The sequence below is a fragment of the Agelaius phoeniceus genome, chromosome 8 (assembly GCF_051311805.1).
Source record: "Agelaius phoeniceus isolate bAgePho1 chromosome 8, bAgePho1.hap1, whole genome shotgun sequence".
Classification (NCBI taxonomy): Eukaryota; Metazoa; Chordata; class Aves; order Passeriformes; family Icteridae; genus Agelaius; species Agelaius phoeniceus.
In genome coordinates, this window is record NC_135272.1 from 31,961,250 (window position 1) to 31,984,831 (window position 23,582).

At 40.3% G+C, this 23,582-nt stretch overlaps 1 protein-coding gene across 4 annotated transcripts in view; it reads right to left on the bottom strand.

The window, feature by feature from the left end:
* TTC39A (tetratricopeptide repeat domain 39A) overlaps nt 1-23,582 on the bottom strand; it is a 51,274-nt gene that overhangs the window by 20,317 nt on the left and 7,375 nt on the right. Inside the window, exons 1-11 of one of the 4 annotated variants that reach the window (XM_054638098.2) lie at nt 23,066-23,258; nt 20,426-20,530; nt 13,506-13,637; nt 12,767-12,843; nt 12,170-12,237; nt 9,766-9,830; nt 8,281-8,380; nt 7,333-7,398; nt 1,269-1,377; nt 585-652; nt 396-455 (exon numbers count right to left, since the gene is read on the bottom strand). In XM_054638098.2, coding sequence (XP_054494073.2) covers nt 396-455; nt 585-652; nt 1,269-1,377; nt 7,333-7,398; nt 8,281-8,380; nt 9,766-9,830; nt 12,170-12,237; nt 12,767-12,843; nt 13,506-13,637; nt 20,426-20,530; nt 23,066-23,106 — 891 coding nt within the window. In that variant the 5' untranslated portion in view covers nt 23,107-23,258. Of the gene's footprint in view, nt 1-395; nt 456-584; nt 653-1,268; nt 1,378-7,332; nt 7,399-8,280; nt 8,381-9,765; nt 9,831-12,169; nt 12,238-12,766; nt 12,844-13,505; nt 13,638-20,425; nt 20,531-22,626; nt 23,026-23,065; nt 23,259-23,582 lie in introns of those variants that run through there. The other 3 variants (XM_077182508.1, XM_077182509.1, XM_077182510.1) reach the window with 3 other exon arrangements.

The window sequence follows — 23,582 nt, forward strand, 5'->3', positions numbered from 1 at the left end:
CCAGCTGATACTCTGTCTCAGAGTGTTTTGGGCATGCATTTTTCATCTTAATAATTTTTTCTAGTCTTTTATGACTCTGTTCACACTGAAGGCAAAGGATTACCACTGGGTCTCATTAAAGATACAATCTGCTGCAGGATGGGAAAGACAATGAAAAAACTGTGTCATTAATCCTGGTGGGCTACATTATCACCAGAAATTGAGAGGGGTAGCAAAATGAGGTGGAGAAACAAGTCAAAATAGTGTACAAAATTCCTGTTTGTAATTCAATAAACTACGAATTACATACAGGCCAAAGCCAGAGGAAGCATTAGCCAAAAAGGAAATAACATTCCTGGAGGAATTTTTCCAAAGCTTTTGAAATTTACTTTCTCAAGAGCAAAATGATTACTTACCGCATCAATATTACCCTTTAGTGTTTCTATCCTCCCTGCAAAAAACAGGAATATGGCTCCCTGTAATAAATAATAATAAAAACACAAGTATTCTATAACAGTTTTCAATCTGGCCAAACAGTCTAAATCTTTGATTTTTGGCATGAAAACATTAAATGACCACACCAAATAAATTATGATTCATTTTACCTTTGGATAGCGTGCCAAGTAAGGCTTAAGTAGTTTTTCTGCCTCCTCAACATTTCCTTTTCCTGTCCCTAGAATGTGTAAAAATGCAAGTGATAAAAATAGTTAGAAAACAAAGCAAAAAAGGAGAACAGGAATGCAAGGTACTGATTTTCCATCCTCAACTGGCCAACATGTTGGTTCCTCTCTCCACTAAGTAAAGCATAAATACAGGTTGGTGCTGCCCTAAGGCAGCAGCAGGAAGCCCTGAAAACATTGTGCTTCCTGACTTGAAAACTCAGGCACAGACAAACATATTTTGTGGAATGATTTAGCAGGAGATAACACAGAAGTACACATTAGAGGGAAGCTGTTACCTCCCAAAGAAAATCCAATGTCAACAAAGCAATTATCACTTACAGCCATTATTTTAACCTCCCCAACAATGCACCTGGCTAAAACAGATTTCAGTTCTCACAACTTTCTTGGTCATCCCCAGTATCTCCCTTCTCACCTGCTAAAAAAACCTCCATCTTGAAAATTAAAACACACTCTTCAGTTATTACTGTAAAATGGCCCACAAATGACCTACATTTCATCTGCTTACAAACAGACTATTCACCAACAAACAGGTGATGGAATCATCTTTTTCCCCTTTGTGTCCCACAAGAACTAATCAAATCCAAGAGTTATGATAAACAATCTTACCTAACACAAAGGTCATGAAAGTATGATAGCAAAGCAACAGCATGGTACACAGCACCGACCTAAAGCTGTATGAAGATGCTCCCTCTTGAAGCTGCAGCAGACCATGTTCCTGTGAAACACAGGGAGGGGGACAAGGTGTTGGGAAAGAACCAGGGCTGTGTTTTGCTGGCTTAACTTCTGCAGGGTCAGCTACAGATTGCTCACTCACTAAATTCCCTAAAAGGCACCGAAAAATTCCTCAAAAATTTTTCAAAAGGCACTAATTGCTTATACAGCAATTAAAGATAAAAATACACCTACTACTTTATCTAATAGCTTTTCTAATAGTTACTGCTTAGCCTGGAAAACACTTGGTGACAGAGTAGCAGCTTGGGATGTATTACATGGTTAACATAAAAAAAACAAGAGACAACCTATCACTGTGATCCAAGTGCTGCTGAACAGCATTCCAGAAACAAAATACAGGGTTTTGAAAACAAAAAACCAAAACCCACACATCACCATTGTACAGAGTATTCTTGTTTGCTGTGGTTCAGTGCACAGAAGAGTTAAAGGTATCAAGAAAATAAAATCTGCAATGAACAGAGGAAAATATGTCAGGGCAAAAAGACATTTTAAAGTATGCCAAGAACAAAAGGAGCTTTGCAATGATGTTGGCCCACTACCACCAGTGGAAAAATATGATGAAAAGAAGAGAATTTCTGTTCCCTTTGGGAAGCAATCAAGGATAACACTGTGTTCGTAGCCAATGACAGCATGATGGATAACCAACTTTAGGGATTCAAGTTCCTGAGGCAAGAGCATTAATCAGCCCACTCTAGGACTAGTTCCATGATATCAACAGCAAGAATATAAATATGCAAATGCATCAAACAAGAGATCTGCCCACTTGTAAATATGCAGAGTAAGACATCCACTGTGTGCTGGGACAAAATCTGTGTCCAAGTTACTCCATCACTGCCCTGGAAGGTTGCTGGAACACGATGTGTGTGACTACAAGGACACCTTTCCAAAGCAGCTACACTATAAATAGGAACCCTGAGGGAGGTCTAGCAGAGGCACCAGGAAGGGCATCAGGGAGAGCCCTCAGAGCACGATCCCAGCACAGATTTACATCTCCTGTGTGTCCTTGTTGACTGAGGGGTGTTGCACTACCGCGCCTTTACTGCTTACCATGTAAGCACTGAAGCCTGTAATCATATTCTCATTTTCCTCAGACATTAACTAGTGCAGTTAATTGTTTTTCACATAAATATAGGGGAGGTTGTGATTTTGCTTCTCTTTGTTTTTATTTTGAAAGCTCCTTGTATTACATTAATTACTGCTACAAGGAAAAATATGACTCATATTTGCAGATCAATTATTATAACATCTAGTTGGGACAAAATAATGAAAATACTGACTTGCATGTCACTACAGAAGAAATAAAAAGATAGTAAAATCATTACAGAAAATCAGTGACTTAATGGAAATCAAGTACTTAGGAAAATAAAACCAGCTTCATTTTCTGCTGAGAGGAAAAGTTTGATTGATACAAATAAGTAACAAAATATTATATATTCAGCTTCTTTAAACACCCTAGATGAAATCCACAAACATTTGTATTTTTAAAAAGTAGCACTTCAAGGTAGAAGTAAAATAAAACATTCTGTGGACTGAATTTTGGCAAAAAAATTTTCCAAAGTATATTTCCAAAGTACATTTTTTTGCAATGAAAATCTTCAGGCTGATATTTCACTGAGCCTTTACTGGCACTAGACTTTACAGCATTTGGTATCTGCCATATTATATAAAAATAAATATAAAATGAATGTGAATAGCACTAATAATGATTCAAACAGACTTTGTTTGTCATATAAAATAATGCAACCTTTGTCAAGTTGATCTCAATTATGTTTTAGTCTCAAAAGCATATTTGAGTGCAGCCAAACTCAAAGTTATAATCTGTATAAACAAGGAATGAACCCACACCCATTTTACACAGGACTGCATCCTGGATTACAGTAACTGGATTAAGAATATTGCCCATTCATCAGAAGAGGGCTTCAAATCTGACACCCTTAATTCTAAATTCTTGAACTGAGTAGTTACACAGGCATGAGGAGCTCACTGAGCAAGTTAGTTCACTCTGTGGAATGTCCAGAAGCCTATCCAGTCCAGCAGAGGTATTAAAGGCTCTTTACTTTTCACTCTGCCACCCAAATATCCCAAACTTTCTGTATTAAAATAATAACAATCAGTAGAAGACACAGCCTAAATAAAAGAAATCTAGAAGCAGTTGTTACTAGTATTTTAATTCTTGCTGGTAGAATACACTGCAGCAAAGCTGCTTCTCCTCAAAAAACCCTCTTGCACACTGCATCTCTCAGAATGGGATACCCAGAAAATAGGACTATGAAGGGTGTCATGGGAGTCATGTTTTACATCCCACACTCCCTAGCTGGCCTCCCGAGGCTCCCTCTGAGCCAGGCTGGGGCAGGGGTGCTCCCCAAGGAAGAGTTTGGCACAGCAGCCTGGGTCAGGCACATGAATCACCTTTTCAAGCACCACCCTTTCTCCACGGGGAGCCTACAGGGATTAGCCAGCAATCCCCACCAGCCAAGGGAGTGCCAGGAGCTGGGCAATGTAGGGCTCCCTGGGATCAGACTGAGGATCTGGGAACCAAATCACAAGAAGCTACTTGAGCCTGAGGAGTAACTCTGCAAACACAGTGCACTCACTTAGGCACTGGCACCAGTGAGTACATTATAGTTAATTGCCAGGACACACCTTCTAACCATAAATGACCATAACTACCTCCCACACCTATGTCACAACTGATAGAAGCAATCCCAAAACACCAGGAATGAGTCTCCAAACAAAGTCCATTACAGGGCATTTGGTGACAATATAAGACAGATGTCAAGGCAGTGAGTGTTCATAATTTTTCCAGAAAGACATTTTTGTAATTTCCCTAATTGACATTAACACATTTCAGTTTTATTTTCACACAAAACAAACTACTCTAAAGGATATAAGGTAGAGCACAGAGCAGACATGATCCAGTGTGGTAACTCAGCATTCTGTGCAAATTCCTCGTGACATCCCACAATCCAATTCTCAAAACTGTCACTACATTGTATTATATCAGCATCTCATTGATTCAGTTCTTGTCCCAAGACACCCACTACTTCATTCAGGACTCCCCACGTGAGCTCTGGGGATTCCCACAGCAACAAGGACAATGCTCAAAATCATTATCAGACAACACTGAGACTGGTTCATATTTATGTCAGCTGTTACTGACTAAAACCCATCAACTTTCCTGAAACAAAAGTTCTTGGATGTTATTTTTAAATAAATATTTTAATTAGGGATCTTGACAATGAAAGCAAAGCAGGGTCATTGTTCATGTCCCATGGCCTGATCACATTGCTGCAGGTTTAGCAAGGAGGATGGATACTACTAACAGCTTTACAAAGAACTGACTGATTAAGCTGGTAGGGTATTTCAGTGTATCCCATTAAATAATATTATATTTAAGCTTCATTTAAAATTTGAAGAGACTAAAATGCAATTCAAAAGAGATGCTTAGTGAGAAACTGGAATTCAATTTATTAGAAATTGAGACATCAAGAATATTCTTCAGCTTTGGGAAAAATGTCCTCCCACATTAAAAAAAAAAGTATAATTTGAAATAAATTGCTTCTTTCTGACAGTTTTCCTGCCTGCTCATGAAATCACGCTGTCATCTGACCCCCTGACAAATTGCACTTAACATATGGTAGGCTCATGTCAAACTGTTCTACGGTTTAGCAGCACAGCATTTGTAATCACCTATAAAATAAGCCCAGGAGTAAATATTAGCCTGAGAGCTGGCAGAGGAGGCAGTGGGGAGGGTTCAGGCTTCCAGGAAGACAGAGCAAGGAGTGTCCTGCTCTCACGTCACAGGTTTGTCACGTTACACACCCGAGTGCAGATGGGGCACACGCTCCACCTCCTGCCCAGCGAGGCTGCCGTGCTCCCCAGCACAGGGGGCCTGACTCCCCTCTGCCCACGAGGCTCTTCTCTCAAAACTGGGCAAAACTGCACCAAACTTCACTGCCCAGATGTGGGGCCTGTGCTACTAAACACAAATAAGCCCATGATTTCAGTACTGATGCAAGGGAAAGGAGCCTGAACAGTGCAAAGGGCATAGCTGGCACATCTTGGACTGGAAGGGAACAAACATGGCCTCAGGCTACTTTTTACATTTTCTTGATCTTATCCCACCTACTATTCCAGACTGCTGTTAAGTTGATCATGATGTCCACAGTGCCTGTAAATGGCTTAGGAAGTGCTGGAGCTTTGGGCATGTCCTCATTTGCTGTTCCCCATGACATGACTCAGAGATAAAGGAGAGTCCCCAGGGGTAAATGTGCTGGCTTTGAGGTAGGTTGGTATCCTGGAAGATCACACAATGCAATTTATATCCAGTTTTAATAAACACATCATCCACACCAAAATCAAGCTGTCCTGCAGTGCACTACAGCTCTCCCAGGTAATCTACAAACAGCTCAAGGCACTAACCATGACTCTGCTGCACAATCTGATACTCAGAGTAAGCATGTAAAGGGAAAGACTGCAGCATCGAACACAGGTGTATGAAAATCTCCTGGACAATTGAAGCACAGATGAACAAACTTTCCTCTCCTCCTCTGTCACTGTTTCTTTCACCTTCTAGACTCCTGCCTACTGTCCTGTTGGAAACTTTGGAAAACCACCACTGGAAAGGACTGCACATGTAATTGTAATTTTGCTTTTGGCTTTAGGCACCTGACTCACAAATGTTAAATGCAGAAAGAATTTTTTAGGGTGTTAAAATAAAATTTTCAACAAATAAATTCATTGTTGATCAATGAACTTTGATCAACATGTTTAAAATGCTCCTTTGTATGGTGTGCAAACAACAGGGGTTTTGCTCAAATTTATGGTAATCTAGGTCATGCTTGAGTGAGTTAAGGAACTGTAATAGGAGCTGACTCATCAACACAAATATCAGCCCACTCACAGCCATGCAAGAAATCCCAGGGCCAAATGAAAACTCAATTGCAGGGACAATTTCCATCTGCAGGAGTAGGATGAGCACTCACCAAAGTATTCTCAGAACTCTGCTGGCACATGAATTACCTTTACATTTCTAAGAGAATATTTGCTTTAAATGCTCTCTTGTTGAAACTGACAGGTAGAACTATTTGATTTTTGCCTTTACTGATGTGAAATAGCTCCTGGTCAGCTCCTGGAAATTTCTAAATTGTAATCCACACTCTGCTCCTTGCTTTTAAATAAGACATTTTATTTTCAGATATAAGATCCTTCCTGTAAACCAATAAAATGGTGATGACAGTAATCCACCTGCCACGTAAGGCTTCAGTTCTGATTTAAAAAAGACACTTTTCTCCTTAAAATTTGTTTTGTAAATAGAAAGTATTATAAAAGAGTGAGTTTTCTGGTGCTCCATTACTGAACTTCCTTCCTTAAACATATTGCTCAAACAACATAAGTCAGACTGGTTACTCTACAGTCAAAAAAGCCCTTACTCCCTTAGGCAGGAGAATTTAGGTGCCACACTCAAATTTCCAGTTGCTATTAAAGCAGAAATAAAATAGATTTTTGTTTTCCCCTACCATGCAAGAACCTGTCAGGAACATTCAAACCCCATAATGACAGTGACTACCAAGGAAGCTATATAAATATATTAAAGGCTAGGAATACACTTTTGGCTACAGATTTCTGAGCACAAGCTTACATCAAAAGACCAATAACTAAAAACCTAAATATGTTGACATCCCTGTATTAGGCATTGCCTCTACCATGTTTCACAACTGTTTCAAAACTGAACAATGGTACTACAACCTTTGAAGTGCAATAATTCAGAAAAAAAAAATAAAGTAAAACTGAGCTGCATGAAAGCAACAGTGCCACAGTGCACATGTGTGATACCAGAGGGCTACAGCTCATGTGAGGGAGAAGAGAGAAACTCCTGCCTCTGTTTTTTAAATTAAAAGTGAGGGAAACATACCAATAATATTTAGTTCACATTTACCTTATTCCCAGAAAATCCAACAAACTCCAGTAATCTCAGAATGCGTGCAGGAAACATGGACAATGTCTAGAGAGAAAAATGTTAAGAGTTATGCAGTAAGAGACTTTCTGCCTTTCAGCTACCAATGGCCTTCTACAATTTTTTCAAGCGCAAGAAATAATTAATAAAATTACTAAAATCACCTCTATATGACATTTTTCAGGGTAAATGTATACACCTGCAGTATTTTACATGCAATTTAAACAGAAATATGTTTAATATAGGCACCTTGTGTCTCCAGGATGCCCTACACAGAAATATGTTTACACAGCACATGCTTAGTAACTCCAGTACTTCTTGGATGTTTCAGAAATGCTGGGTTCATACCCTGCAGTCCATATTTGTTCTTTGTGCAGTAAATCTGATATTTGGGCACGTGCCAGACTCATGCAAAGCAATGCAAGCAAAAGGAAGCTCCAGGCACTTTCTGCAGCCCATCACCCCTCACCATCTCTGGGTCAGTCCCCTTCCAGGAACCATCCTGCACCATTTGCTCATCTGCTTTTTGGCCAGAACACAAGCAACAACAGCCAACAGTGGCTGGAGCAGCGCCTCAAACTTTATTCATGTACCCCACCCCTTCCAACTGCCCTGCTAACAGCCTAGATCCTGCTAGTTTTCCAAGTGTCAATAAAGAGTAAGTGGAATTCAACAGGCAGAGGAATTCAACTGGTGCTCCTGGGCAAGGCTTCTCTGGGCCCTCACAGCACATTGTGGGCAGCAATCTCTTTATTTCTGAAGTGCTATTATCTGCTCAGACCAGCACTGGGATCCTGCACTGTCAGAGCACACACCTAATTTTAAGCACATGATCAGTATGATGCCAGTGGAACTTCTCAGGAACTGAAGTCAGGGTGATTTTCAGGAGGTAGCAGGGCAGCAGCTCAGGATGGGAGTGTTGGTACATACCAGGTTAAATGCTCCAACTCCAAGTTTTACACCTCCCTCAAAATGAAGATGGTTCTCCCCTTTGACATAATGTGGGGACTGTATGAGACTGTCCAACTCCCTGGAAATACACAAGATTCTGTTACAGTGTCAGTAAATAACATGATTAATTATAATTCAGTAAGACAGTAACCCCATTACCCTGAACTACAGAGCAGTTTGAAAAAGGCCAATTTGCCCTCTCACTCAAGTGAACAACATCTACTTTTTGCTGCATTTATCAACAAATAATTTCTGTCACATTACTATCAATTAAAAACCATGGAATCCTGGAGAGGAATTCCTGCCAAATAGGAATTCAATAGTCAGTATTCAACCACATTTCAGCCTGAAAATGTTTCAAGGATGGCTGTTGGGAGCATCACCAAACTTTGCCACTGCAAAAAGAGATGATGGAGCAGTGCATGAGATTTAAATTTAAATTAGCAAATTTGACTTTGACTTTTTCCTAATTTGACTCCCTAATCTAGGGAGGTTCACTAATCCCTAGATTAAGTGCATGGTCAAAAGATTATTTTGTTTTATATAGGAAAAGACAATCATAACAAATATTATAAAATGGGCAGATGCATCAGAAATTACTTTCACTCATTTTTCTAACTTTTACAGGTCTCAGTTTTGTAGTGTCCCTTTATTTCCCATGTAATCCAGCTCAGCTTGAAATCAATTTGCCTCCAAGCTTTCTATAGCTATGTGGTTTTTACACTACTGTTTTAGTTTATTTTGTTAAGTATTGGGAAAGAAAAAACATTGGAAAATGGAAGCATGTATTTGTGTTCAGGCTGCCACACGTTTTTGATTGGTTGCTGCCAACAGACTCAGCACTATTCCCCGTAAGTGTGATCTTCTGGACCTGCTTTTAGAGCCACCTTCAACCCACACAAACATGGACACTGTCATCTCTCTCTCCCTTCCAGTGGCCTTCTGAACTTGAAGCTGTTTTGTGTCTGCTGGACACAAGACATTTTGTGCCCACTCTGAATCAAAATTTATAATTCTAAAATAAATAAAATGTGATGCATATTAAGCCTTCACTTTTTACTGTGCTTCAGCTACTGGCATTAAATGCTCCAAAAAGCTGCAGCTGGTACTATAAAGAAATGCCATTTCACTATGCCTAAAGCCTACAGATCCTGCAAATTCTGCTATGCTGACACAATGAACAGCACATCATTTAGAACAGTTATATTTTGGACATAATTTCAAGGATACAGTACTTGAAGTAGGAAAACCTTGGGAGTTAACAGAGCTAGGGTCCACTGTCTCCACAATCCAAATAACCATAATGTTCATGTCCTTTGTTATGCAAAGGAAGATTCTGTAGATGTGAGGCCCATAATAAAGACTGAGTAAATACAACAGTAATGAATTTGTGAATTGGATAATTTCACCAGCAGCACTTTTTACTGGTAGAGTGCACTTAATGACATCATCACTCTGACTCACCTGTAGGTTTGGTAACTGTTTCGGACTTTGATGCCTCCTTTTATGAAGCTGACCATATTCTCATCCTGTTGGAATGGAAACACAGCAGCAATATGAATTTGCAAGCATTATAAAGGGCTTTTGTCTTCTGAAGATGAATACACACCTGGAACATAACCAGCATGACAGACAATATAAGCCTCTAAGATATATTATACATGGATTTAGGATTTCCTTTCTATATTAAAATACTTTTTACTCTGCTTAGACACAGGCATTTTATTTTAATGCTTTGTGTGATCAGTCTAGCCCTTGTCACCTTTGAACCATCTGAATTTGCATTAATGAACACTGGGACTCAGCTAATAGATGTCACCTAAGGTACATGCATTTGTGGCTCTCTCAAAAAAATAGCTTTCTCTCATTTGTACTTGAGTGTAGTTAGGATGTACCTGGTGCTGAGCCAGGAAATGTTCCCAAGTAAACTGCCTGTCCTCAAGAGTCTGCAGAATAGAGTTTCATGTCCTGAGAGTGAAGCAGGGTCAGTAAAATTATGCAGGATATGCTCTTTCTGGTTTGAATATTCATATATATATACATGAGATCCATACTAGGAAGATAACATGTTACATGATAAGCTATAACAAAGTGATAAATTACAGCCAAGTATCTGGGGGACTATTAGTTAGAGGGTCTTTAGTTTCATCACTTTTTGAAGGCACTTTCTTGCCTCACATATATAATCTGTCCCTCTGCTTTGTTTTGATGTCTGCTCTTGCATTAACTCAGAGTCTACGTGTGTTTTAACAGAAGATACCATCACAGAAAAATCATAAGAGGGCATTGTGGAGAAAATACATGGTTTAGATGAATTAATGAGATGTACTAAGTACAGCATATTGGGGGGTGCAGCACACCCAGCCATGTGTAAATGTTCAGTTATATTTTCCTTTGAATGGACAGTGGAACAAGGACAGAATATGGCTTTAAAATGTTTACACTCAGAATGATACCAACAACAGGGAGAGAGCCAATGTGAGAATTTTTCTCAGCCCTTGAAAAATGCTGAGAGTACATTTCATGTGTTTTCAACTGGATTTGGTCACTTTTACTAAGCATCAAAACTAACCCACTTCAGTAGCTGTTGGAACCAAGTGCCTCTGTTTAATTTTTCAAACTGGTTCATGTGTTCATGAAAAATTAAACACAGAACAGAACAGGAAGCAAAGAGACTTTTGCAAAAGAGGACAAGAAATTGTTTTTGTACTCTTAATCCTCATGTCTCCATAAACATTTTCATAAACAGATATCTGTGAAAAATAGTGCTTAAAACCAAGAGACACTGCTTTAAAATGCTCCTTTTCTATAGACAAAATAGAAAAGTTCTCAAAAGTCTTCCTTTCATAGTTTCAGATCTCACCCAAACTGGCTACTCATCCCAAAGGAAAATGGAAACAGCTACACCTTGGTCATATCAAAGTCCATCATCAGCACTCCAGAAACTACTAGAAGCTCCCCTGATTATGGGTGTTGCTATGAAGCAATAGTTTCTAGCAGAGGGACTTAGCAGATGGCTGAAAAAGGTTACACGGTTCATAAACTCTAAGCAACATAAATCAGAGCCCACCTGGCAACTCCCAAACACTATAAAAGCACCACCTGCATTCCATTTCCTATCAGCACCCTTGCGCCAAGAAGCAGCAGCTTTTTTCTGACTGTGGCTTTTATTATCCCCTTGGTGGATGAAGAGGCCCACTTTCATACAGCAAGTACAGCCAAATCAATTAAAAAACCAGTATTTCAACTGTGACTAACAATTAAAATTGAATGCTGGAGCCCTAGCAAGTACTGCTAATGTTGCTCCATCAAACAAATCAAGCTTCATTAGGACAGGCAGATAAAATCCAAAGAAGAGGGAGAGCTCCCCTTTGTTAAAGACAGACAGCACTGTTAAGGAGAAAGCATGTGTGGAGCCTAATAGCTACACAGAACATAATTGCTGCTCAAGAACAAACCAGTGAGAAAGCAGCCTTGGGAGAGTGAACACCAGCCAGACTCAAACAAAACTCTTGCTTGTACTCCAGCACAACTTCAATGACCATCTCACCTTTTACTCTTTTTTTAATCTGACACCCCAACACATCATCTAAAAATTGGTGCTTGCTGCAGTTACATTTCACACATCCAAAAGGGAGTGGGGAAAGGTGTCATAGGGCACTCAGCACTATATGTCTTGAGATAAGTATTTTTTAGTAATCATGAGGGAAAACGAAACATTCTAATATCCACCAGATAGCCCAGATAAAATCCAGACTTGATCCAGCTGAAAGATCCATTAGGTCAAACTATAGTCTTCTATCAGTCCATTTAGGAAAATAAACCTGTATGATATTTTTCCCCCCAAGAGCCATGCAGGAATCCATACCTGGAGGAATGTGAGTGCTGCTCTCTGAAGTAAACATTCAGCATAACAAATTTCTGCATGGATTTCCTCTAACATCACACAGAGAGAAGAAAACAAATCAATCAGCCAGAAAGTAATTAAAAACCACTTAGCCCATTAATGTAGGAATAAGATCACAGAGCTCAAACTGAGAAAAATATTTTCCAAATTTGCTGTGGTGTTTCAGTTCTAGACTACTGATGTAACTCCAAACAGAAATTACACACAGTCAAGGAAACTTTGCAGAAACTTTTCTGGTGCTTTCCATAAATTTCTGGATCTAGAACCTTTACAGGCACTTCAATACTTCTTTCTAGATATTTCCTTACCCAACACTTCTTTCTAGATATTTTCTTACCCAGCAATTTTTGGGAGTGCTGAGCCAGAAAGCAACAAGACCAGTGATTTTGGATTGGTTACACTGCAATGGCCAAAACACTCACATTTGGTCTAGCAAATCCAGATCAGTGATTTTGTCAGTGAATCCACAATTTGCAAGCACATACTGAGTGAACAATTCTACAGGACTCAAACTGCATAAATAAAAAAGGAAAACATTACCCATGTGAAAGATGTTACCTTCAGTGAAGTGTTCAAGGCTTTGCCTATGCACAAGGTTGTTGATAGAATCAGCTACAGTAGATTTCTTCCTAAATCTGCAAGAAGTCAGTTTGGTCATTCTGAAGAAGGAGCATCAAGAACAGAGAACCACATCTTCCAGCCAGCCACCCCCACAGTCTCCAATGTGCCTCCAGTGCTCACCAGCCCCCTGTTATCTCACCACACACACAAACTTCAGCACAATCCACAGAGAACTTAACTTAGCCAACAAGGTCCTCTGGGATCTGTCTCTTACCCTTTGAGCACAGAAATCTATCTTGATGAAGGAGAGGGATAAGGGGGTGTTTTGATTTATTTTTTGTGTGTATGGGTGAATGTGGGTGCAAAAGTGGGAGCACAGTTGACTCAGACAAATGCAGTACAACCATCACCCATGGGAACATCCTGCAGTGTTTTAACATTGTAAACAACTTCCAGACACTGCAGAACCAGGACTACAGGTAGGACAAATTCTAATTGACAGGGAAAATCAGATATTGTGGTAAACTGAAGTTTTCAAGACTAGACTGCTGAACACCCTCATTTATGTGCTGTGATCCTTCTCTGAGCAGGAGGCTGGACTAGATGACCTCCTGATGCCCTTCCAACCTCAGTTTTCCTGTGATTTCTGTAAGATTACATTTCCTTTTGTATCCAGTTGCCTTTCAAAACTTTCCCAAGAAGGAACTATTTACTGACAGAATTGCTGCAGTCTTACCTTTGACAGGTGGCTTGAGCTTCCTTCATTGTGTTCCCTGCGTTCAGTATGTCCTGAGGATCAAATGTCATCATAGCTTGCATCTCCAGTATGGTGGCATAGGTCAGGGCATGATACATGCTGTCTTTAGTTCTGCAAGAAAACAAGGTGCAAAGCACAGCTGATTTGATTGTATTATTGCTTTAAAAAAGCAAATACAACCCCAAATCCAGAAATGCATCAGCCTCATGGCAACAAGGTCTAAATGAATTAGAAAAAACACAAAGAACATGCAAAATAATCAAGAAACAGTAATAGATTGAGATTTGTACAAGAAATTGTGTCTACAGTTCTCCATACTCTGCTAAAATGTATCAATTCTGAGCTGAGGATAGATATTTAACAAACATAAAGCACAGGAATTAACCACATGGCTCATCATTCAGAAACAATAGAATCATGGTGGGGTTTATTTTGGTGGGGGTTTTTTATTATCTAATGAATGCTCCAACATTTGACACAAATCCAACTGATATTCTTCTAATTTGGGACAGTTACTCAGTACAGGCTCAAGGAGATAAGTAACACAACACTAGAACCATGGCCAAAATAGAATCTCCTTGAAACAGATCTTTTCACCAGAAGCATTAAAGTCTGTATCAAAAAGTACAGCTTTTTTTTCCTCTCCCCTTCTGCCAAACCTCCACCTCAATCTGTTAAACATAAATATTATTCTCTAGGGGTTCAGACAGTGCCACGTTGGCAGAAAGTAAAAAACTTTGGCATCAGTGCAAGGAAAACAATTAATTCCTATGTGCAGCCATTGCTGGCACCTTTTCTCTGACAGGAAAGAGGGTTTATATATTGCACACATTTAGAGCATTCACCTGTGTCTGGTGTAATTCCCTGCAAGTGAATCAAAATATCTTCAGGCACAGAGGTCTAATAAGGACGACTTGAGAAATATGTTGAAGGGTGAGCTCAGATAAATTCCTGACACAGAAACTCTCTGTAGACCTTGCTAATCCACCCTGACAAACAGCACAACTTAAGACAAATATTGTTAAGGAGCAACGATTGCTATGTCCATTGTTTACACTCTGGAACAGATCAGATAGCTCTGCATGGCAGGGAATATTCAAAAATACTTGCAGTCAAACAAGGATATCCTTTCAAAATCTCCACCCTCAGCACACCTGTTCTCAATGTGTTTACTTCAGGTGCTTCTTCATTTTCTTTTTCTTTCAAGGAGAAAGGTGTGTGCCAACAATGTGCTCTTGACAAAGACAGGGCTGCATGAAGAGGAGTGTTGCTGCCAGCAGGATGAGAGAGGGGCTCCTTCCCCTCTGCACAACACTGGTGAGGCCCCACCTGGAGTGCTGTGCCCAGCTCTGGGCTCCTCAGGGCATGGACACACTCAGGAGCAGGGTGGGGAAGGTGATTAAGGGACTGGAACATCTCTCCTGTGAGGAAAGGCCAGGAGAGCTGGGACTGTTCTGGCTGGAAAAGAGAAAGCTCAGGGCATTCCTATAATATCCAGAAATACCTGAGGGGAAGAAGCAAAGAGGATGGAGCCAGGCTGTTTTCCCTGGTGCCCAGGAACAGGATCAGAGGCAATGGGCACAACATGAAGCACAGGAGGCTCTGGCTGAACATCAGGAAACAATTTTTCTACTGTCAGAGTGACCATGCAGTGGCACACACCACCCTGAAAAGTTGTAGAGTCTGTAATCCTTGGAGACATTCAAAATGGCCCTGCTTGAGTACATGACTTTCTGAGGTGCCTTCCAACCTCATCCCCTCTTATTCTGCAGGGGGTTTTTAATGAGAAAAGCCAGACTTTAAAGACACCTCAACTGATGTAATTACTCACCCCAGAAATACACTTGCCTCCCTAAGTTTTGGTATCTGGACTGGATTGAAAAAAATATTAATGGATAACTTCAGATAATCCTACATTAATCAATAATCTAATAATTCACTGTGGTGACTTGGGCCTGCTGCTTCCCAGCCCTCACAATGACAACAAGGGCTGCTTTTTCCAACACACAGGGCACAGAGCAGGATGGCTGCACTGAAGGAATTTGCAGTGCACATCTTTAAACTTCACTGCAGTCTGTGCTCTGTGGCTGTCCTTAATTCCTACTTGCCCTCACCATCTAAACCAATCTAGCAGAAAAGCTGTTTTGGGAAATATCCTGGTGCCATAAGTGCTATGAGACCCAGACTGTGCTACCATCCATCTCATTTGCAAGCTAAGAAGAACAGATAGATAATGGAGAAATTACTTTAAAATCTAGTGGAGTTAGGACAGCTCCTTCTTGGCCTTGTAAATCATGATTCTTTCAGCAGACTGATAATGTAAAGTAGAAAAAAGTGAACACACTAAAATGCCAGCCTGATGAAGTGTTTCTGTTCATTAGATTATTCATCACCCTCAGTGGGCACAGAAAAACACACTTCATCTTGTATTTACTACACTAAAACCCTTCCAGAGGCTCAAATTCAAAGCACAGGGAAGTGACTGAAATAGTACGTTTTCAAAATGACAGAAATTTGCTTTCTAAAGCAAAGCAGATAAACATTAAATTCACTGCACTAAAAGGAAAATTGGTACTTTTCACATACATGTGGTGAAGAGGGATTTCCCTCTTCAGTAATTTGTTTCTGAAACAAAACCACCCCTTCCCAAATCAATGGTTTCATCTATTTTACTTCTAATATTTAAAAGAGATAATAATTAATGTCTATCATTAGCAAACTGGTATTTAGCAACATTCAAATTTGTTCTTTTTATTTCAGGGGTGGAGATGCTGGCAGAAATGCAACTTATCTGTGCTATTTCTATTAACCATTCAATTAAAGTTGCCAGCTAGATCCTGGAATATTCCCAGGAGTTTTAAGGCCTGAGTTTCATATGGATGGATACAGAATGAAACCTGTTATCTTTTTACTTTTCTTCTTTTGATTCCTCAGCAGCAATTTCCTCAGGACTTTGTTGGAGTTAACAAGCCTGTATGACACGAATGCAACTAATATTGTGATTAATGACTTTTCCCAGTAGTTGGTATCACATGACTGAATAAGAGGATTATAAGTAATATCTTTAGGCAGTTATGGAGTTCTGCCACATGCCTCTTCTCCAGCTATGGTGCAATCATTGTCATCTTGCAGCACTATCCTTTCTTGGAGCTGCTGGAGAACACTTTTATTCCTGCTCTAAAACAAATGCTTAAGTGAGAACAGTCACAGCTTTCCAGCTGAAGTACGAAAATCAAACATCTTGGCTTGGTTTGACCTCAGAATTAACCCAGGGTTAGTAATCTTTTGTGAAAAATAGCACTCAAAATCTTTTCTGCAGATCCTTTAAAGTAATCCAGCAGACAGGACATGCATTTCTAAATTACAGAAACCTCAGATTTAAATCCATATGTTGATTTAGTACCAAGATGCTTCCAACACTTAAAACAAATCCAACAGCACGGAGGGAGAAAGACTCTGCACAGAGCAGTCAAGAGCCTGTTCATCCAGGAGGGCTCAAGAGTGAGAGATCAATGCCCAAATCAAACCTGCATCAGGAGAATGTGGTCACAAGGGCCCAAAGGCTTTCCTCATCTTTGATCCCAGGTTCCACCAACGTCTGAACAACCCACTAGACCTATGGCACAGGCTTTCACAGAAATGCTCACATTTGATGAACCAACATTTCTGATAAAAACCCTTTTCCTGCAGGACTCCCCAGTAGCAATAAGTTAACAACCAGCAAGGACCTCTCCAGTCAGCCACCACCACAGCTCCCTTGCTAGCACAAACCACCAGGATGGCCCAAGACAAAAAGCTGTGTGACAAGACAAAAAGCTTCAGCAAGAGAATCCCTGAGCCTTTTTAACCAAAGCCATTTTCCAAAGTTCCGAATCTGCTAAGTTCTTCCAGCAAAGAGGCGAAACCAACAATTTAGCTAGGTTTTGCTTGCAATTAATTTATTTACAAAGACTGTAAAAGTTGTGTTCTTCCAGACCTCAGGTATAGAAAAGACAAACTCCCTAGAAATAACAACCTTGCTCTTGTTCATGACATTCCTTACAATAAATAGCTAACCCAGGCTTTGAGGAACACAATTATCCATTCACTGTTTAGAGCTTGACTCTACCTGGGTGTGCTTCCCCCTGTTCTTTCACCACTCTCCATTTGACAATCACATCTGATCTTTGAGAGATCAGCTCCCAGGGAAAGCTTTCAAAGCACACTCATTCTAGAATTAATATTCCACCAAATAACACCAAGTGCTTTTTGGAGTCTATTTTCAGAATAAAGTCAACTGCCTGGAACTAATCACTGTCTTATTATTCCTTTAATATTGCAAGCAGCAACACATGTGGTGCTCTTCATCCAATGGTCCAGATAATTCTGTCACAAATTTATCTTATTTACCACTCTCCCAATGGATCTGATATCACCAAACTATCAGGTGATTATGCCATGTTTTCCTTCAGGATAATTATTAAAATATTAAGCATTTGTCTTGGAGAGGAAGGGAACATCTCACCAGAATCAACCCTTAATTTATTATTGTCTGTTTGCAATTACACAAGGGCTAAAATCCAGTCAGCATTTAATGGATTTACTGCATGTGTTAGGGCTGAGAAGGAAGATGAGATTTTTTTCCCCTGCTCCAGTGATTGGACAGTTTCAGTGTTATGCATGTTAACAGTTAACACATTACATATTGAAAATCACTGCTGTGCTTGGTGACTGAACTCTGGGAATTTCTTAAGAGTTTTTGGATGCAGTGTGAGTACTCCATATAAAAGAGAAATTTAATTAAACTTCCTGCAGAAAGCACAACATAATCAGAACCCACTATTGTACAATGATTGTTAATAATAATGAAAACTGACTCTAAAAGCTAAAAGGTAGTTCAGGAAACAAGAAAAGTTACATAACATGAGGCAAAAACACCAGATGTATTTTTTCTATGAAACGAGATCTCTTCTTTATAATGGATTTGTTTTTCTTTGTGATGGATTTGCTTTTCTAACAGGAAAAAAAGAGCTTTACCTCAACACAAGTCTAGACACCATCCTCAGATATTTATTTTTAAGCTTCTAGGAAAGCTCTTCTGATTTTAAGCCTCACACATTGTGCCAAATCTGCTGTCAGTTTCACATGGTACAAATTAGTTGAAAATACTCTTATTGTGGAAGTCAAATGTGAGTAATTTAGTGACTCTGCATTAACATAATACAGAGCAGAGTATCTCCTACACCAGAAGCGTTAGAGCCACAAAAATCTAAGATACTAAATTTTCCACAAGCATGTAAAAACTGAGAAGCATTTCTCTAAACATTGATAGTATGTTTATGGACTGAGAAAACTATTTTCAAATCTCAGCACATCCAAAAGGAACAGTGAGGAACTGGTGGCTCTGAAAGAAAACACTCAGGACTACCACATGTGCCCACTCTCCAACTCTTCTCATTCCTAAAGAGATGGAGTGTGTCCATAATGGATTTCATCTGTGGGGGAATTCAGCATCCTGTTTCTTCACCGCACTCACAAAGATCATAAGTCTCTATTTCCTTCAGTGCCAAAGGCAACAGGAATAAGGGCCTCCTCATAACAACGGGCTAAAATGAAAAATTAGTTTCAAAATGGTTTTGCAGTGTGGGATAGAGTCAGGTACAGAAAGAGAATCAGCTCATGAAATAATGTTCTGCAGAGCCCAACAAAAGCTGAATGAAAACCATATGCAACAGAAGAAAAATGGATTTACAGAAAAAAACAACCCATAGCTTTTGCAGTGTTTTGGAAACCTGCTGCAATGAAATATCCCCTTATTTTATGCTAAGCACTGAGTGAGCCTTCCCAGATGGGCAGAGAGGCTTTACTGTCAGGATTTAATGAAAATACAGTTATTCTTCTTACCATTTTTATTATATCTTCTGATAATATATAAATGCTAAACAACTTTGCTGTGAATAAACCCAGCATTACTTAAACAGCTGATGCTACAATTTATCATTAATCTCTTTCCCAGAGTGCACTTACATGGCTAAACTACAGATTCTGGCATCAAATACGAGACTAATACCTCAGCAAAGGAGATATGTAGCATTCATTGTAGTTACCCCTGGTGTATACCAAATTCACACTATGAATTTTACTTCTTTCATATTCCGGTGTCCTGAAATAAGGCATGATGCAATTTGCTGGTGGCTCAAAAATAAATGGAGCAAATTGTGTGGGTGGGGGAGAAATTTAAATTAACCACGGACTTCAACAAGCCAAGAACACAGGTAACTTCAGGACAGGGTATGACAGATCACAGACACTGTAAAGACACAACAATTTTTAGGAACTATTTCATGACCTCATTGCTTGCAGCTGGGCCACTCATTACACGTTGGGCTGCAACATAATTAGGAAACAGAGTGCATGACCACAGCACTGAATTGCAAAATAAGCTGTGAGAAAGTTTCTGCAAATGGTTACAACAACAAAGAAAGAGTTGATACCTAATGTTTCTCAAACCTTCAAATGATGGTCAGTTACTCATTTAGAGACATAACTATAATTATTCAGATTCTCACAATGTGCAGAAAAATATGGGAAAGAAGACAAAAATTAAATGTGACAGAAGATGGTTTTTACTCTTCCAGGAGGAAGAATATCACATACTGCATTACAGCTGAGGACATCAATTTTAGAAGACAAATAAGTGTTTTACACTTGTGTGAGTAAATAACAAGATTTTATTTACTCACACGAGTGTAAAGCACTTATCAGTCTTCCCCAAAACTTAACACATTAACTTACCCCTCCCTTCTGAACCAAAACCCTACAGACTTATCAACTATTAAGAGAGAACCAGCTGTCTGGTCAAAATCTCCTGAGAGATGGTGAAGCAAACTCAAATAAACAGAGAAAAAGTATCAACTTACTTTGCTTGTAGAGAAGCCAAAGCATCTGAGAACTTGTTGTTAAGAAATAAATCCAGAGCTGCCATACATTCACGCAGTGCCACGTTGAGGTCTGACGTAGATGACCTGCCAGAAGAGATAACAAGCTCAGCACATCTGTTCTCCTTCTACCACTGCATTATTGCTGCACTTGAACCCCCCTTCCTCAATTCCAGATTTATTCCCTTGCATAACCTACTATTTTATCTTAAGTGATTGCAAAAAGTAAAAGTGACTGCTATTATGTTTGTGGATTTGGGGTTTTGGAGGTTTTTTTAAACTATGCTGTCACCAAGTAAGATGTGAAAGAGACTGAAGGTTTTTTCTGAAAAAAAGCCAAACCAAACTGCACATACTTTGTGGTAAGAACCTGGACATGGTGAATTTGCCATGTGGGAGCATAGCAATTTGATGAGCTCAGGTACCAAAAACACAGAAGCACTGGGTGACAACGCACATCTCATTGTAAGGCTGCCAGACTCCAGCTGGTGACATCATGATCACGTTATCACTTTAAGGATGAGACATTGTCAATCTGCATCAGAATATTACACCAACTGCTGCTGGAACATCTGCCTTCATTCAGCTCATGTTCAGAGTGGTGCCTGAGCAACAAATCACTACAAACTCACAGGTGGGTTACAATTTCCCATTGTGCATATTTGTGGGAACGTCACTGTCTCTAAGAAGTGCCTCTGCACTCAGAATAAATTACTGTGGTATCTCAAAGTCAGAAGACTCTCAGTGACCTACTCTGGCTGTACTTTTCTCCTTTACAACATTCAGATGTCAGCCTGACCTGTCACAAGGCTTCTCAGCTGGTCTTTAGGGTTACTGGCAACAGGATAATACAGACCAGCTGAGTTAGTTTGGCCCAAGTTCATCACCACCAGAACTGCCGGACAAAAAAAAAAATCTACAAAAGAAACAATAAAGCCCTGCACTAATGAAGTTAAGGTCACCTAGCCAGTGTTAGGACAGTTGAAACATCTGCATCTAATGATCAAAGAGCTCCACTGCACTAATATATTGTATACAAGCATGTACAAAACATCCTCCAAAATACAAACAAATCCTCACCATGTTCCTGATTCTGAACAGCTCTAAATAATGTGATCTATCTTGTGACTTAGAAACTGTGTTAGTTCCTTAAAAAGTAGCACAACACAGAATGCTGAAAGGAAAACCAGAAAGCAAAGTCCTGATAACATCTTAAGGAAAAGGCAGGGGAGCACAGCACAAGTAGATAGCATCAGTAATAACCACCCACTGCAGCAGTGGTTTGGTTTTGGTTTCACAAATAATGACTGCAAAGAAATAAAGAGTTTATATATACAAAAAGCAGGACTTTAAATTTGAGAGAAACACTATGTGACACTGTTCCTAGTGGCTTTGTTATCACAACTTCAGCTACACTGCAAATCCTTTTGCACCCAAGACACTCTGTGAGTGCTTTGCAAGCATTGATTAACCAAGTTTTGGCATCCGCCTCATACAAAATGCAATATCATGTCTGCCTACTCTGAGCTATTCTGAGCCCTGCTTAATAATTAAAACTTGGTCAATTATTGCTTATTGTATTAAAACTCCTACCTTCCTGGTTTTAAATCTGTGTCCCTGAACCAAGTAACATATTTAACAATAAAGCACACCTTCACCTGTTTTAAAATATTTAGACTTACTAGCATTTTACCTGAGTTTTTTGTTTTTTCATTTCTTGTCATGCACCAGAATTGCCCCATTCAATACAAATAAACCTTTTCAAAATGTTCCTTTGAAACAGAAAGATGACAAAGAACAAAACCACTGCTGAAGCTCAAAGCAGAAATAAGATACTATAATTATTGGCATCTTTTCTGGAATAACAATACACACTGCTACCCACAGCAGCAGCAGCAACACAAGCAGCACATTTCCCTCATACTCCAAGGAAACCTGCCACAGGATGCAGCTCCCAAGTCAAGGGCTTAAGACCTGGGTAAAATACACACCTCACATAAATGCTATGAACCATCACTTGCTCCTGTTAACAACAGGGCAGAAATACTTTAGGCTCGAGGGTGCTCAGCATTTTAGCAAACTGATTAGTCATGCTTCAGTGGGCTGCAGATTCCTCCTGCTTCCAACAGCAGGACCAGAACTGCCTCTAAGCCAAACGCAAAATGCTGCGTGCTGCTACTCACCTCTCTGCTGAGTGTCCTGCGCGTTCTGACATAGTCATTGTAAGCCCACTCACAGCTTTTAGGCTCGAACATCGGCAGCACTCGGTGCTCCGGAGCCAGCTGCGAGCGACAGCCCCGGGGGGAGCGCAGGGCAGCGCCTGCTGCGGCACCACTCTGCGATTGGACCCTGCCGCGGGAACGGGAGCACCGCTAATGCACCGGCCACATCCTACAAACCCTGCTCCGGAGGCCAGGCCTTGCCACAGCAGGCTCGTGTGCCACAGCGGGGCTCGTGTGCCACGGGATCCAAATGCAGCTGGGTACCTCCAGCGTAGGAGGGGCTGGCGGCTGCCAGCCCATCTCTGATCTGCAGACCTGTCTGGAATGAGCAGCAGCAGCAGCAGCCACCTTTCCTCCTGTCCAAACCAGGCAGAAGCCAAATCCCCTTGTAATTACAGACCTGAAACAACAAGAATTACTGCATGTGGCAGTGGCCCACATCAGAAAGCTGCGAACCAGAACGGAGAGCCAAACGAGAGCAGCTGACAGGCGGCACTCGGGCAGTAATTGCTGTGAATGTGAGAACCACGCAGGCGAGAGACACAAGCAAGTGCTTCTTCCCAGCAAGGATTCTCCACAAAACAGGCTCCAACCCCGCAGCCAAACTGCTGCTTCTCGTTAGTTCCTGTACCTTTGGGAGGAACTGAGACGTTACACGCTCTTTGTAACAATCTCTCTTTAATGCCATGGAAAATGAGGCGAGTTGGCACTAACAATTTAATCAGGGGAGTGAGTGCATCTGGCTGATTTTGCCCAAAATGCAACAGTGAATTCCCCTGAACTGCTTTGCTGGCACATCAGCTGTACCAGCCCTGCACACAACTACAAGCAGCATTACCAGTCCTTCCACTCATTACCAGAGCTGGACTGTGGAAGTTGATCAGCCATGATCTACTTACATAAATTAGTTTCTCCAA